The following is an 18,103-nucleotide window of genomic DNA, read 5'->3' as shown; positions in this document are numbered from 1 at the left end:
GAATTATGAATTTTAAAGAATTTTAAGGTGTAGTGTGGAAATAATTTGAATGACATATAAAGTTGCTACACCTAACTGAACACAAATACAATGGATGCGAGATACAATTTGGGTTGTACTGCTGGTATGGAGGTTAGCAACAAATGGATCAACGATTAATTTATCAACACTCGGTGGACAATCTTTATTGTGTTGTTCTATTAATTTAGTATCATGTTCACTACATTCCATTTCAACAAGGCATGACATGTCTTCAATCTTTATTTAAAATCACTTAGTTTTCCTGTTTAAATGAATTAGAAGATCAACCTGTGAATTACTGTAATCCAATTATAAATAACACGACAATCAGATATTTTATTCTGACAAGAAGATTGAACCATGTCTCCTTCGTGACTTTTATTCAAGTATTCCGAGAAAAGTTTAGACCAACCATTGTCTACCTCACAAAGACTAGCTCCTTACAACTCTCTTGAGCTTGTGGGGCATGCTGGAGGGCTGGAGGCAAGTCTTGAACCAAGACCTCCTTATTCTTAAAAATCCCTATGGTAACTTGATGCATTTTGCAGGCGTGGGTACCACTTGAGCTATCATCAATTGGTTTTTTATTCAAGTATTGCTTAACCTTTATACATCAATTTTATTGTTTTTTTATAAAAAAACTTAGGAATAGTAAAGAATAACCACAAAGATGAAACCTTGGTAAGGGTATGCACTAATAAAGATGTTCCAAATCACTGTATGAAAAACAATCAAGTACAAAGGTCTTGTTCAACAAAAATAAACAAATTAAGTCTTCAAACTCAATGATGGGAATTACATAAGTGGTTTTGGAGGAGGAATCATTACCCCATAAGAAATGTCTTAACTTGAAACATTGGAGAATAGGCAATATTTTTGTTTCAATCACAAAATTAAATAATGTCGCAACTGATCAGAGATCTTTGATTCATTAAGCATGAACCAGACCTCTGGATAACATCTAAATACATCAACAAAGGTAGAGATATGGAAAATAAAAATAAACTGACTATATCAATGAGAGAAAGTTTCAGAACTTGGATTTTCAACATCCAATAGACTTGGTTCCTAGAACTGGACTTTGAGCTTTCAAGTGGTCGAGTTTAGATTTGAACTCGCTATGGAATGACATGAGTGTCCTTTGACGGGAAGCAAAAGCAATGCTAAACTGTTTGATTTGTGTTTCAAGATCTTTCCTCCTCTGAATTTCAGAGCTCAAATCTTGCAAAACCTTCTCATTTTCCTGAGTTAATGATGCAACTCTTTTTGACAAATCAGATGCAGTCTGGAGTAAGTCATCCCTTTCTTCTAATAATAGCTGAGACTCTTTTTCGAGACTATGAATTATTTCTTTAGAACCTTCAAGAAGGTGGTTCTTCGTAATCAACTCTTGCTCCAGCCTCTCATATCTTTCTTTAATCATTTTTATTTCATCACTCATTTCAGCCTTCCAAGAAGCAACTTTTTCTCCCAGATTGAAGTCCTAAAATTATCCACGAATTGTGGTTAAGATCACCAAAATGATATAAAAAAGAGTTCACAAACAGAATAATAGAATATGATTAAGGTACACATGGAACAGCCTAAAGGGTTTGTTCTATGCAGAAACTGATGCAATGCATGTAAGTTAGAAGATCATTCGATTACCTAGCTCCCGTTTTCAAAAACTGGATATTGAGAGACAAAGAAGCTATAGAGATCCATTAAGATGAAAAAAGTAGAAGCCTGAGATTGGAATTTTAACCAAACAGTTGAAGAATGGATTGCTAATTTCCAATTTCCAAATGTAGACAACCAACCATTTAGCAGTAAAGTTCATTGTTCATTTATTAATTATAATTTGTATATGGGATCATAGAGCTAAGCAAATAATTAGAATACGAGATACCTGGACTAGACGAGATAACTACTCAAGATTAAGATGACGAATAATATCAAAATGGGCATGTAACTTCTTGATAATTTTGTCCAGGCAGCTACCTTATCTAGAATAGGTGATTTTCTTGTTGAGCTGCTCTGTTTCTCCAAAGCAGCCGCTTTATGTTCTTCATTGTTATCACTTGTACTTCTAAACGCATCCATGGCCATAGAGACATGTGCTTCAAAAGTTGATATAAGTGACGAAAAAATATCACTTGTGCTTGAAAACAATTTTGAAGTCGGGGACTTCTCATCTACTACAAAACTCTGTTTTTTCAAGTCATCAAAATATTTCTGATTAGATTCTTTGAGCAGTTTAATATTGCATAATTGACTTAAGACAAGTGTAGATGCATTGTTTTTATTGTTGCTTTTATTGGCACAAAAGCATGCATTGTACCTGAAAAGCAGAGACCATATCTTCATTTACGGCTTTGCAATTAGCCAAGGACTCGTTCAACTTCTGAGGAATTTCCTGGATCACTGTAACTTCTTTTTTGAGTCTTGATATCTCTTCCATTAGGTGGTTGTTCAGAACTAGTTGTTCTTTGTGTTGTTTCTGCAGGTAAATTATTGCAAATGCTATGAGGTGGATAACTATAATTATACACTTAAGTGCAGACATTAAATATACTTGTTATGCATAAGAGAACAAACAAAAGGATCATGCCATAATGTTATAATCACAAGAAATAGAAAATGGTATGATTAAATCACAAGAAACTTACCTCAAAGCCTATTTTTTCATCAATAGCTTGCTGCAATTGCTTTCGAAGATTCTGAACTTCTTCTTTGTAACAGTCAGCTTTCAAATCCTGTAAATGAAGATTGTAACTTATCATAACAGTATTGATTCGTGATTACATCCTAACATGTGTCATAATACAACACAAAAACAATAAAATTATAAGTTAAACTTACAGAAATTTCATCAATTGGTGGAACCGAAGAAACTTGCTTTGCAGGTGTCATACCAATTGAATCAAGGTCAGCGATGAAGCCTTTGTTCATCTTGAACCATGTATCCTCATCAGCAATATCACCAAATTCATCTGGAAGAGGGCTAAAATCAGGTGTTCTAGAGCGGTAAGATCGTTTAGCAACAAATGCATTTGCAACCGGTTTATAAGTAGGGGTACTAAAAGCATCTCCTTGCTGTGTACTACAAGTGTCACTCACTTCTTCTCTCAGATTTTCTTTCATAGAGTTGCTACCCTAAAACCAATTTAAATATCAGCCATGTCTAAAAGACGGTATGTGTTGATATAGAAGAGATAAAGTTAAAAAAAAAACATAGAAGAAAGAAGTTTTAGTGTAGTTTTTATAAACTTGCCTGTGCTGAAACTCCTTCCCTGCGTGATTTTCGTTCCTCCTCCAATTCCATGGAAAGCTTTTCACGCTCCAGTTCAAACTGATAAATGGAAAAAACAATTGAAAACCAAACATAAAGCCATAGTTCTATAATTGGTGACTGGTTTTCTATTTTTTGTATAATAAGATGATGAGTGACTAGGTGCATGATACACATACTATCCAAGGGTACCTTGAGCATGTCATTTCTCAAATTCAAGATTTCTTGCTCCAGAACCCCCGCATGAGATCCCTAACAAAGTAAATCAAGAAAAATTTTAATTCCAATCATGGCGACACAACCTCAACTTGTATAGTTCACCTCAAGTTTCTTGCGTAGTTCCTCTATCTCAATCTTTTGTCGCTTTAGTAACGCAGCATCTGTAAGAATCTGGAGAGAAATAAAGATTATGTCAACTACGATAACTTAAATGCATACACATCAACATAAAAAGGAGAAATTTAATATAAAGCATACCTCATTTACTTGAACACAGTTGGTAATACGTTTAGCTCTGCTGGCAAATTGAAGGGTTCCTTTTGTTTCTTCTATATGAACCTATATAAACCAGTTAAAAATAATTAACACGTGCATCAGACGTGGTGAATAGCAGAAGAAAAACACAATATGTTGTACTACCTCCTCGGGTGCTACGGTACATATAATTGAAGTTTTTGCATTGCCACCAAGGGCAGGTTGAAGAATACGGGTGAGCTTACTATCTCGATAGGGAATATGTGCCCTGCAAAAACAATGCAATCATATAATTCACCATTTCAGTTATACATAATTAGTTAATCAAGTAGATATTATGAAATACCTTTGCTTTGCACCCTCACTCAATTTGTTAATGACATTTCCAAGAATCATTAAACTTTTATTGATGAACTTTCCTTCCTTCAATCGAACTCCACCAGCTCCAGTTTTGGCAATCCTTTCAGATCCCGCTAAATCCACCAAATTCTAATTCCAGATAGAGAAGGAGCAACTCATGATACAAATAAATTTACTATAGATTCCAATTAAGGAGTCGGTGTGAATACAGAAAGTTACAAACCAAGACAGAAACACGAATAGCATCATCGAAAGTTGAATAATCGGTAGCACTCGACTCTTTCCCTTTGCTCTCAATCACCTGATTATATAAGTAACACTATTAATACGGATTCGAACAATATAACAATAATATATCAAACTTTTATATTACTATCATCATAATATTTCCACAGAAGCCCAACATACCATTCGAAAGATAGTGTGGGATCTACTGCTTCTGACATTCATATTAGTCTCACCAAAATGACGGTTAACTGGAAGAAGCAGTTTCAGATCAGATCAACACACATGCTGATATAAATAACTACATACATAGACACATTCACACATATAAAAAAAATCTCAAAATTAGTCTCAAACCTTCCCCCATTTCAATGAGCTGCAGTACTTGCTCAGCACTATTAACAATTTCCTCCCGAAGGCCTGCAACAAATATTCCACGCTGGAAAACAACGAATATCAGTAAAAGAACACTCATATTGTAATACTCTATCAAAGTACCAATAAATGTCAGTATGTATCCTCACACACCTCCAAGCTTTCATGTATCTGCAGTTTCTGGTTCTCAACAGCAAAAAGGTCATTAATTTCTTCATTATATATCTCCATGTATGAAACTCGAATGAGAAACTCCCTATCAATCGACTGCAAACCATTTCTATAATTTTAGAAACACACACAAGCTTTTAACGTTACCATAATACATCAAACCTAGAAAGGCGCTAGAAAATACCATGCTTGTCTTGGCAAAAATATCTTTGACAGCCCTGTGAATAATTCCGGGATCATTTTCAGACCCATTCATAGTAAACGTTTTTCCACTACTTGTTTGCCCATATGCAAACGCCGTACCTACAGATAGCACAATTTTTTAGCTTCTGGCCTAATTTGCATAATCAGACTTATTATAAATGAAACATTTTAAACTCATAACTGTCTACAAAAACGATCCAAGACGTAAAGGGGCAAAAAGGGTGTAAATCTTTTTAAACTACTATACAACCGCGACATCTTATCTCATCAATCAACAACATAAATCGAATTAATAAAGAGAAAAAACGTCGATTTTAATATAACCTAAGCTATCTCAATGTGCAATTCAGACCCTTTTGTCCCAATTTAAACATAAAGTAATCAACTTTTCAAAAAACTAACAAGAGGGTATCTGGGCTTACCATTAAATCCGTCAACAACGGCATGAATGATATCCTTTGTAAGATGGTCATAAACGCTAGCATTCGAACAATCTTGATCGAAAACATGATCTATACATATACATATATATACAACATACAAAATTAATAAATAAAAATGATTGTAATAATAATAATAAAAAAAGAAAGTTTTATAAACAGAGGGAACAAGACCGAACCGAAAGTATAAGAAATAGAAGGGGGAAGAGGGGTTCCGGTAAGAGAGCGATGAAGCGAAATTCGATTATCTTCAACTTTCCATTGACACTGATTGTTGTTGTTGTTATCGACAGAATTTTCTGATCTAACAATTACAGGTGGTCTTACTCTAACTGCTACACATATTTTCTCCATTTTTTCTTCAACTTTTGGTTAATTATTGATTCAGAGTTGGATGGATGGATTGGATCTGATTTTGTGGGTGTTTTTGGATTTGAATTTCTTAGGCGGGATATATTCGTTCTTTTATTTCAATCTTTAGAAATGGTATATTGACTTGAGCCCACTTCAAAGCCCATTATGTGAGCCGGGGCGGACTGCCCAAAAAAAAAACCTTTTGTTTGCTCACAGCTCACCTGTTAAATCGAATTATCGATAAACATAATGTATTGAAGTGAAACGTTGACTTAAAAACTAGAATTTATGTGAAAATAAGAAAACTCGTTAAACATATTATGTTTTAAAACTTAACATAATGTATTTATAGCTGCTCACCACCACCATCATCATTCCTTTTCTGATCCTCTTCCTCTGGCGATGCTATGGCGGAGCTATGACAATAAGCTCAGCGTCCTTACCGTATCAAACCACCACACTATCTTTTAGATCGTCGCACATCAAATTCACACCATTCTTATATGCGTCCAGCTTCTAACCTCTTTGTAAATGCCTCAAGGTAGGCTACTTAAAAGGGCGAAGTCCCATTGAACGGCGCAGCAGTTCGATTAAAGGCTTCACCCGTGCTGCATCACTATTTCCAGCAATGGTGATGGTAGTGGTGATGGTGGGAAGCTATAAGCACATTGTATTAAGTTTCAAATCATAGTGTGTTTGATAAATTTTTTGGTTTTCATACAAATTTAGTTTTTAAATGATCACAACACATGTATTAATCACTAAAAGTAAGTAATGTTTTTTGTTGAATTAAAATCGAACATCCATAAAACATGTTAATTTTGAGTCACATTATACCTTTTGTTTATTTCAAATTGATTGATAGACTCTTTTAATTTTTATGTACTTAAGATCACCACTTTTATTAAGTAAAAGAAATGTAACTACACAGTTTATATAGAAATAACCTATATGTTTCCAATAACATACAAGTTCGGTGCCTCAAATGCAAATTTATGTCATAATTAATATATATCGAATCCACTATATCAATTACACACATATAATCTTGCATTTATTTTTGAAAGCAATTATATCCGCACGATGCGGCAACATTTGCGGTAGTGGCGACGTGTGATAGTGGTGACGACGGGTGATAGTGGATTCGATGGCAACAGGGTGGCAACCCTGGTAGGATGATTTTTAATGTAAAAGTTTTTAATTTAAAAGGAATGGTGTACTTATTTTATAGGTTTGGGGTGAAAATTGTTTAGAGTATTTTTGGTAGATTAATGGGTGGGATGTGATGAAGATAAAATATTTAGAGGTATATAGATGTTATCAAAGGCGGGAAAGTTTATTAAAAATAAAATAAAATGCTTTATTAAAGAGTTAAAAGATATTACTTGGAGCACATATAAGTTACTCTTTTTACATTTTCATTCTTTTACAATTTGCCCATACATACGGACATACCCACAAGTTTTGAAACTTTTAGAATTAATGAAAAGCATATTAGTTGTGATTGATCTACCAAACTTTTTAAAAACAAGTTTGAGGCTGAAATTGTTCACATGTATAGAGCCTACCTCAGATGGAGAAGGTATGTGTTTTCTAAAAGGTTGGTTTCCGACAACTTCAGCTGATGAAAAGCACACATTCCTATCACAAGAGATATGATATAGATGAATTTTATCGGTCACTCTATAGCTTTTAGTGTAATTTTTCAAAGAAGGATTTTTCAGTAATTAAGTTCTCAGAGTTTCTTAGTTAATATAAAAATAATAGATGAATCAAACCATTTAATTTAATTTGCATTAACAAGTTTGCTTTTCAAGTGATGTCCGTAATGCAAAATAGGTAAGTGTTAATAATTTTGAACTTTGTGAGCTTTCGCGAAGTGGTATTTTTTTCTCGCTATATGCAATGGTCAAAATGAACTGATGGTTAAATTTTATATTTATGTTGAACATGTGTTATGTGAGATATATATAAACAAATATTAAAGTAAAACAAATAAGATAAAATCTTGATCCTTAGATCATCTTCTAATTGATGCACAACGATTCACGAAGCAATTGATATACGATGATTTTCATGATGCACAGTGATCTTTAGTGGAAAAAAAAAAACATATTGTTTTATTTGTTTTACTTTAATAATTGTTTTATTTTACCTAAAACATATATATATTTATAACTCTTATAAAACAATAGTTAACCAAGCATTTTAAAGCCCTCTTGCAATCTAAAACTAATTTGAAAAATTGCCACATAAGATTTTATCCTATGTGTCAACTCCATATCATAACTTTCTGAAAGAGTTATGTTAATTCTTTCGTTCATATCACTATGGAAATTATGTACAATTTTTGGTTTAATTCTTTTATCTTTTTTTGAATTTTATGATAATGGTTAATATAATCTCTTTTTTCTTTTGTCTTTTAACAATACAATTTTTCATTGTGATGATGAGAAAAATATTATGATGGTAGACGAAGAGTTAGTTCAAAACAAGTGTATATAACAATTAGTTTAATGATTGGATAATGAATACGTTATTACTAATTTAATTAAGTGAAACTAAATAGATTGTTCGTCCATATATTTTTTTTACGATCATTATTGATTCATTCCATTAAGTCATTTGTTCACATATTAAGCGTTTCATTAAATGTTTTTTTAACCAAGTTTAACTCAAATCTCACTTTATTGATCACCTTTTTAAAACAGTCGCACATCGTACGGGTAAAAAAATCCTAGTATATATATATGGTTAAATCTTTGGACATAAGTATGTTGAACATGGTATATGTTTTTCCGGAGTTTTCAACCTTTATTTCTAATTAACTAACTAATCAACCTGATTCAATCCATGCATTTTTATTAAAATTTTATAGCAAGAAAATATATTTAAAAAAATATATGTAATGTTTATTATGATACAATAATGTAATAATTTATATATAAAATTAACTATTACATTATTATGATAAAAAAGTCATTTCATTCCAATAAATGATTAGGACTTTGATTAAGCACTTAAAGGGTTATTTATTTTTTAAGAAAATTTTAAAAATTTTATGATATCATAATTAAAATAGAAGTCTTTTAAGAAAAAATATACGCTTGTCATATCATAAAATTTCCAAATATACTTATAAAAAACAATGCGGCGACGGTGAGGGTTGTGATTTTAAAGTAGTTGATTTTAAAGGTGGTATTGTAATTATTTTAAGTGTTGGAGGATCTATATATACTGTAAATTATTTCATTAAGGGTATTATAGGTATATTAGATAAAGATGTTTAAATTATTGAATAAAAGTGAAGAGTATTTTTAGTATTTTTAAAGTAGAAAGTTTTGAGGAAAAAAATATTAGAAGTATAGATAATATAATAATAAAGATATCGATGAGTTATGTGAGCTAGCTAGAATAAATATCGTAACACCAAAATTTTCTTTTTCAAACTCTTAACGTTTTTATTTGGGTTACGTATAACAAATTATTACTCCCTCCGTCCCATTTTAATTGTCACGTTGATCAACTTTGACCGTAAATAACTTTGTTTCGCCAAAACATGGATATCCATTTACTAAATGAATATGGATTATGGGTTTTTTCGCCAGCTTCCAATACCGCCAATGAAAATACTGTGGGAACCCAAAAAAAGTTGCCCCCATAAAAGGGTCAAAATAAGAAAGATGGATCGAGGTCGGATAATATTGGCTAGGGACCCATATTATATCAAACATCACTATTTTTTCATATAACTGAATCATGTTACCGATCGACTTATATATTAAATAAATTAAAATAAACATCACTTTTTCTTGATTAGAAAGGAGGATGAGTAAGCTTTTTTAACCATTTAGACAATAGATTAGTCACTTGATTTGATGGGACTATATATTTCTTCACATTTATTCGTTATATATGCTTTCACACTGCTTTCATTAATTAAAGGACTAAGCATACGTACCGTGAGCACCATCAAAACTTAGAAACTCGAGCATAATTTATACTTCTATAAATTAGGACATTAGGTTAGTAGTGATTTGTCAACACTCCCTGATTAACATCTGTTGTCTTTTGCTGATTCAATAATATATGATATGCTTGGTAATTTCACTTCGATCATCAAAACATGACATGTCCTTCAAGTGTTTTTTTTTTTTTAAATATACTTTAACTGTTTAGTAAATTAAAAGATCATTGTTATGTTCACTAAACCAATTAAATACAATAGTACATGCATTTATTGATGTGATTTTCATTCATTTTGACATTCTGTTTTGTACCTTTCCTTTTAATTCAATGGAATTTCTTTCTTGTATATATTCTAGTGTCTCCCACAGTGTTAGAATATGAATGTCGATAAATAATTAACTTTAAAAGCAATCATATCAAATTTTAAATTGAATACATATCCCACCATATATGCATGTCTTGATTAAAGTTAGCTGCTAGCTAGCATCATATATACTAATTAATTTCACCAACATACATGCATCCGTACGTATATTAGTTCTATTCAATTAGATAAACTAATTAGTACGTACTAACGTACGTGGATAGGATATACAGCGCGATTATTATGAATTTCGTAACTAGCTAGTAACAAATAACTTATCAGAAAAACATTGTAAGTTTAATATACAATTGATCCGTTGTCGCGCGTTCTTCATGCGAACATGTCTAACTTTTCTAGTTCTGAAAATAATTAATTAGTAGCTAGAGGTGAAATTTAACATCCAATAGCCTTTTCCACTAATTATGAGATCAATTAAGGTGAAATTTAGACAACTTACCTCTATCTACATCCAGGGAGTAAGAATTGTATCATTGATCTCTATCTACATAAACAAAGACTTTTTTCTATTATAGAGCGAGCTCGAGTTAATTAGTTTTCCATAGTAAGTATATGCTATAATAAAATATTATCAATAAGCCCTTAAGATCATTTATCTAATTATTTATTGATTAATGATTTAATTATCCCTAAATAATTAATAGATAATTATTTGATTAGCATGATTAATATTTACCATCACATAAATAGTGATTACATATGAGGTCTAACATATGGGATTTGGAAAAACATCTAAGAAAATCTTTAAAGGTATTCTTTTCGTGACATGTTGGTGTCTATGGCGCGCAACAAATAACAAAAGATTCAAAAAAGAGACGATACGGGCTGAGAAAGTTTTTCAAGAAATCAAGAATACGAGTTACTTTTGGGCAAAGAATAGGATGAAAAAGTGTAATTTTAGCATGGAAGATTGGAATAGATTTGATATATGTAAATAAAAGGGCCTTGTAATTGCTGCTACCATCCCACTGTTGTGGTTTTGGTAGTTTTTGTGCGAATAAAATTTTACTTGTCAAAAAAAGCCATATGAGGTCTAACAATACAACAACACCACCTAATAAAAAACGGATTGATATTTCTTAAAGTTATAGTAACTTTATAGGTAAAGTTAGGATTATCTCCACCATTTAATTAAAATCAAAGTTTTTTTAATCTTAACCATTGATTTTAATCCAATGGTCTACATCCATCAACTTTATTTATTAAATTGATATTAACTTTAGGAAATCTTAATCCATAAAAAAAACACACACGCCTCTTTCTATACAATCATTGACCGACCTAACTTTGTCACCAATATTTCAACCGAAGAGACACCTTATATATTAATTAAATGGCCGGGAAGTAATTAATTAGCCATGTCTTTTTTCTCTCCAGTACTATTGCATGGCTAATTAACGAGCATGTATTCTTTCATCACCTTTACAATAATTGATGATCAACAAAGTATTAATGTTCACGTACTATGCAGATGAGATCATAAAATTAACTAATTAGCTAGTCAATTAAATAAAGAAGGTATTATATATTAGGAAAGAAAAAAAATTACTACTCCGTGTCTCTGCAGCGTGACACGTAAATGCCCGCGGTGTTTAGAAAGCAGCAAATGGTTGAATCCGAATTAATGATGTGGTTGAGTATGAATAAAAGTCTGAACGTTCAAAAAAATAAAAAGTCCAATTCCTGTTGACTGCTAGCTAAATAGTCACCTAGCTAGCTCTTTGGTGGGTACCGTGTTTAATTAGCTAGGAGAAAATCATCAAGATCTTATTTGCATCTTTTGTACGTATAGATAGATACATGGATCACTGATCTGATCAGCTAGCCCCGCGTGTGACTGCATGGACATCGATTCACCTTCCCCCACCACCTCTTAAATCTTAATTAATCAATTATTTGATTGATTTCTTGAATGCTATTTAATAAGGGCAAATTAGTTCCATTCATCAGGTATATATATATATATATGTCTTAGGTTAATTAGCTAGGTTTAGGTTTGGAAAGATTGAAGACCAACAGCCAAATTAGTTTCAACCCTGGGGCTGTAGGTTATGCACTGGGACTAGCTAGTTCCATTTTATGATTAATTAAAAACCCCATTACATAAAGCTAGCTAGGCGATCAGAGATCGACAACACAATGCCGGTAAAGTTAGTTTTTTTTGTACGTCTCAAGCCCGGATCGATAAAGGAGAAATGTTTCAATTTGTTAGATAAGAAAATGGCTCCAGAATTTAGAGCCATCCAAAAGATAAAACATAGGAACGATCCGGGCGTACGCAACTCAACTACCTATCTATCCATCAATATACATATTTACAGTTTTACTAAAGTTAAACATAGATTGATTTCTTGAATGCTAAGCATTGCCAAATGTGAGAAATTAAGACCGAATGTAAAACTAGTCTTCGCCCCCCCCCCCCCCCCCTCCCGTCCCCCGTCGTATTAAAGTTTTCATTTTTAAAAATTCAAAGTCAAATTTACCAACTTTGACTATATACAAAAATAATTTATGAAAGTTATACCAATAAAACACATATCTAAAACATAATCAATTTATATAATTTTCATCAAATATTATACGCAAAAAATAACTTTTAAAGTCAAGGTTCGTAAAATTTGACTATAAAAATTTTAAAAGCGGACAAGCTTAATGCATGGGACAGAGGAAGTATTAAACATTATCATATCAACTCTACCAAGAATTGTATAACATTTAGATACATCGTATCTAAGATCTGAATTTGTGATCCGAAGAGTGAGATTGAAATTGAGAGTTTGAGATCGAGATTATCCCTATCCGGTTAAGGCTTCCACTCAGGTGGATCTAACCCTTTCCACTCCGGTGGATCTGGAAGCAGTCTCTCTACCTTTGAGTAGGGGTAAGATCTGTCTACATCATACCTCCCCCATAGCCCGGCTTATGTCGGGATTGGATACCTTGTTGTTGTTGTTGTTGTATCATACGGCCTTTTGACCAAACCTTGACATACTATACTGCCTTTACTACAAAAGAGATATATTATAAGATTGACCAAATTTACCGGAAATTTGACCAAACATCCAAACGACGACCATATGATATTTTAGCGGGTTTACTTATTTTTCTTTAAATTCTGACGCTTCTCAGTTCTCACACATTGATCTTAATGGGTTTGTTGGTTCCTGATCCGCCGGATCGGATATGTAAAGTTAAAAATGAGTAGCTAGATTGGAGAAAAAGTGGTGTTCACACATGTGGTCCACAAGCTAGCCATTCATTTTTTCTTCTTCTTTTTTAGGGGACAAACTTGTGCTCATGTCACTTTTTAACCATATATACATATATATTAATTAATTAAGCTAGCTACTATATATATACACTGTAATTTCAATTCTTTTCTTCCTGAATGGCGTTAAGCTACTAATTAAATGTTATTAGAGTTGCAGAGTTGAATGCTATGGCGGAATTGAAAGATGTATATGTATATATTAGAGAACTAGCAAGTTAGTAATTAATTACTAGCTTCAACAATATATTAGGCTAAAATTTAATTTCATATATATCATGATCACTTTACAAAGGGAGTCTACGATCCCATATTAACTTAAGACGTCCTCGATCCCTATATATATTGATGACAAACCGATCGATATGATCTTAATTTGTTCATCTCCCCTAGGAAAAATGTAACTGGATACAATAATACATAACGTACATTTTCCATTCTTTATTTTTGTGATTTGTTGATGCAAGAGCCAAGTGGTAAGCTATAAGCTCTTAATTAAAGCTCTTTACCTTACTAACATATATCGCACGTATGTACTAGAACTTAAGTATGTAAATAAGGTGGTTTTAGAATTTCAAACAAATTAAAGGATCATTGAGACTGGATGTTGGCTAGAAGTTGACATAGAATGGATAATTTTGAATGGAGATGAATGCACTCGGACTCGAGCATGTTGTTTTCCATTTCAAGACTTTGGGATTGATACAAAACTCTAGTCAACCGCTTCATCATATCTTTGTTATCAGCTCTTAGTTGCTTTATCTGGTCCATTACACCAACCAAATGCTTCTTCTTTCTTTGCCTAGACCGCCTTGCTGATTCACGATTGGAGGTCATTCTTCTATACCTTTGTTCTTCTTCTTCTTCAGGGTAAGTTGACGTCTTCCCGGGAAACAAGGAAAGTATGTCATTGATTTCACTAGTAGTGAAATGGTACAAAAACTCATCACAAGATGTCATTCTTGTTTTAAGAGTATCTTAATTAGCTAGCTAGGGTATTAGATGAGAGGAAGAAGTAAAGGGGAGAATGTAGGATTTGGAGTTGTGTATTTATAGGCAATTACTTATTGTCTATGCTATGTGGGATCTACTAAACATTTTGCTTGGCTAGGGAAAAGAAAAAATTGTCCTCATAAAATTATTATTGATGTCATACAGTATTTCTTATTATATCTGTTTTTGTCAAAAGTAAATATTGATGGCACTACGTAGTACGTGATAGGCAATAACCTTTACAAAAGCAAGTTGTCTGTATATGACGGTAATACATCATTGACCGATCATAACAGTTTTTTAACATTTTGCAAGACAAACTATATATACAGACTCTGCTTCACTTTTTTCATTCTAGCTTTAGTCAAGTATTAGCAAGACTCGTCTCTTTCTGAAAGGCTAGTCCATTATCAGCATCATATCAGCACCACATCAGACAAAGAGTGATCAATAACTAATCCCTTAAAACAATTCCAATGTCAGAACTAGTCCAGACCTCGCCATTTGTAGCATTAATCCTTTAATTAAACATCTATCACACATTCAATATTAAACAAGTCTCGTCCTCCCATAGACAAGTGATCAGCCAAGGATAAGTCGAGGATGAAGGTGCTATGAGCTCTCTAAGAACTAAGAAGAAAATCAAGATTCAATTTCAGTTATTGGTGGATTTGATTATATAAAATTTGGATAATTAAGAGTATGAATTTATTTTTTTTGACATTTACCGCTTAAGGAAATTATAATACGTCACTTTTGTTTAGATATCATCAAGATTAGACTATGGTTATAAATTTGGGAAATGAGAGAGTTGATAAGTGGATTGGTATTGGGTGTGGGCCTGTGGGGTGTGTACGTGTGAGAGGCTTCAGACCATAAGATTTTCAGTTCAAAATCAAGTATAAGTAAAATGTATTCGAACTTATGATAGTTTTTTTGTAAAAGTATCCGAATATCCTCTTGAGTTAATTTAGAGACAGATATATGAAAAACCAATATGCAATAATAAAAGAGTTGAATAGGTGATGTAAAATCGAAGATGTATAAGAAAACAATGTTGAAATATGCAATAAAAAAAGAGTTGAATAGGTGATGTAAGATCGAAGATAAGAAAATACTTTATTGATAGTGTATTCACTAAATTAAATAGACCAATCTTTGTCTAAAGTCCTTCAAGACATACATGATATGGTTTGACCAATTACTTGTCTTACTTTAAACAAACTATCATTCTAATAATCTATCGGTTGTTGTTCAATGTTTTAAAAATCAGTATTTTAGTTATAACAGAATGACACTTGGTACTGGTTTTACTGATATTATTGGTTTTATCGGCCGTTATTACAGATATGGTTATATTAATATATATATATATATATATATAAAATAAGTTCATACGAGAAACATTCACATGAGTAATATAGAGTATATATTGGTTTATATGCGAATAAATTTGTTCACATATATTTCATTTACATATGAACATCAAGTTATAATTAAAAAGTTTTCATGATTCTTCCAATTCAAATGGTTATCCGATGAACCTTTTCCTATATATATACATATATATATATATATATATTATACTATAAAACTTGTTACTATTTAACGAAAATAGTTAAAATAATATTGCAATCCACCAAAAAATAATACCAATAGTTATTTTATAATAAAATAAAAGCTTTAAAGTTTACAAATAACAAGAAATAATATTAAAGTATTATAGAAATAATTCAAAAAAAATTTCAAAAAAATAAAAAACAAAAAAACGGTTTTACCAAGAAAAATGGACAAAAACCAGACAAAAAACCGGGTTAATTGTACCAGACTACGAATCGGTATCCGGTATTACTGTTACAACCGGTCGGTACATACCGGTATTTAAAATATTCTTCTTAGCTTGCAGATTTTATCAAATATATTTAAGGTAACTAAGTGATCCAGTAAGGGTGTTTGGTATTCTTTTATTTATTTGCTTATCGCAAATTTTTTATATACATACATTAAATAATAATAAATATTTCTTAAAAACACATTCTTTATTTGTTTTATGAATAAAAATTTCTATTAAACTGGTCATTGGTGCACACCACTTATATTTTGCAGCAGATTAATAGTATATATTTCTACATAAAAACATAAAAAACATCAATATAGGGTCACGTTGCCAAAACTGGTCACGAACTTGACTTATACAACGAGTTCAACATATTTTTCTTCCACTTTGGCCCTACTATTTTGGAGCATTTTTTCTTAAAATTTATCGTAAAATACCGGTACCATATTGGTACCGGGAGAACACTAAATTTATCGGAAAGTACTAGTACCATATCGGTCCCATCTGGATTTCTTTGAATCTGAAACCCGTTTCATGTTTTGGTTATTTTGGGCCAATACCATTAGTACGGGACCTCATACCTATACGACCTTATTCCATCCTCACCAATTAGGGATAAGCATATGACTCGAAAACCCGCAACCCGGCCCAGACACGCCCTAACCCGATCCGAACCTACCTGCCCGAAGGGGTAGTGAGCCGGGTCTTAGGTTTGATTTTGTTGCTCCGCCGAGTTTCAGCGCAATTGCTTGAGCACTCAATAGGCAATTATCTCGCATATAATTAAGGGAGTCATTAAAAGGTGTCTAAGGAAGACAAGACTAAGCGTTAGAACTTTCATGTTCGTTACAATGGGTCGGGGCAACAGGTAACGTCTGGACGACGTTTTTCCGACCCGGTTTTGGCAAGTGAAGAACAAAAGCCCCTTAAACCTGGAAACCAAACCATATATATCGGCCCAAACCCGAACCAAGCTGACCCGCCCGGGTAACTGGTTCGATTTTGTTGTTTTGCCGGGTCACAGGTTTGCATGGGTCAAGTCGGGTTTTGACCCGTGCACGTGCCTAAGTGCATCACATGTTTTGCATTTTTGTCCCGGCTCAACAAAAAAAATTATGTTCAACGTCATTCGGAAACACATTTTCAATATAAATACCCGGCATTCCGTATTTGTGTTTGGCTCTCTTGACAGACTTCTTATTAAAGGAATTTGGTCCTAAGAACTCTCCAAATGTCTGGTTCGATACGATGATATAGAAATCGAGGTCTATCTCCATGACTCCGCTCCCTTAATAACTTTATTTGTTTCCGACCTTCAACTCACTTGATGAATTAGTATTACATGCTTTGCCACACCTCAACAATATCCGAAAAGTCTTTAAAGTTGGTTGCGGAAAATTACAAGCTGGGTCATTAATTTGAAGCATATAGATAAGGTTACTTTGAACTCCTTCAAACTACTTTGTACTGAAAGTCTCTTGTAGATAACATTAAAAATTCTTTCTCTAGATTTCATAGAGAAAATGTAATGCCAACTTAATTTGGTGGGATGGATTTGTGACTCATGCGTTTCCATTTATTTTTCCTATAATTACTCTATTTGTCATCTTGCTATTAGACGAAGCCAAGTATCAAGCTACATATATGCAAGAGGATGCAACTATAAACACTCTAAATTTGGTAATGAATTCGATCCAATGATAATCCGATAGATAACATTAATTGGATGAATATTAAATGTGAAACAAATATAAATGTT

At 32.5% G+C, this 18,103-nt stretch overlaps 2 protein-coding genes across 2 annotated transcripts; both read right to left on the bottom strand.

Annotated features, from left to right (window-relative positions):
- Positions 1-884: 884 nt before the first annotated feature.
- LOC122579760 (kinesin-like protein KIN-7N) lies at positions 885-5,964 on the bottom strand. The gene is made up of 18 exons (XM_043751988.1): positions 5,721-5,964; positions 5,524-5,613; positions 5,082-5,200; positions 4,880-4,993; positions 4,709-4,790; positions 4,535-4,602; positions 4,350-4,427; positions 4,113-4,255; positions 3,932-4,034; positions 3,770-3,850; positions 3,614-3,682; positions 3,485-3,544; positions 3,287-3,352; positions 2,863-3,156; positions 2,670-2,756; positions 2,342-2,500; positions 2,002-2,208; positions 885-1,504 (listed from the first exon to the last, which is right to left on the bottom strand). The coding sequence occupies exons 1-18, from the start codon at positions 5,893-5,895 to the stop codon at positions 1,067-1,069; spliced, it is 2,433 nt and encodes an 810-aa protein (XP_043607923.1). The 5' UTR covers positions 5,896-5,964; the 3' UTR covers positions 885-1,066.
- An 8,141-nt stretch (positions 5,965-14,105) lies between these two features.
- On the bottom strand, positions 14,106-14,474 carry LOC122610490 (bZIP transcription factor 2-like). Its single transcript, XM_043783475.1, has one exon. It carries the CDS (start codon positions 14,472-14,474, stop codon positions 14,106-14,108), a length of 369 nt encoding a protein of 122 aa, XP_043639410.1.
- Positions 14,475-18,103: the final 3,629 nt, after the last annotated feature.

The sequence above is a fragment of the Erigeron canadensis genome, chromosome 8, assembly GCF_010389155.1.
Source record: "Erigeron canadensis isolate Cc75 chromosome 8, C_canadensis_v1, whole genome shotgun sequence".
NCBI classification, from domain to species: domain Eukaryota; kingdom Viridiplantae; phylum Streptophyta; class Magnoliopsida; order Asterales; family Asteraceae; genus Erigeron; species Erigeron canadensis.
This window is presented reverse-complemented; position numbering and strand designations above follow the sequence as displayed.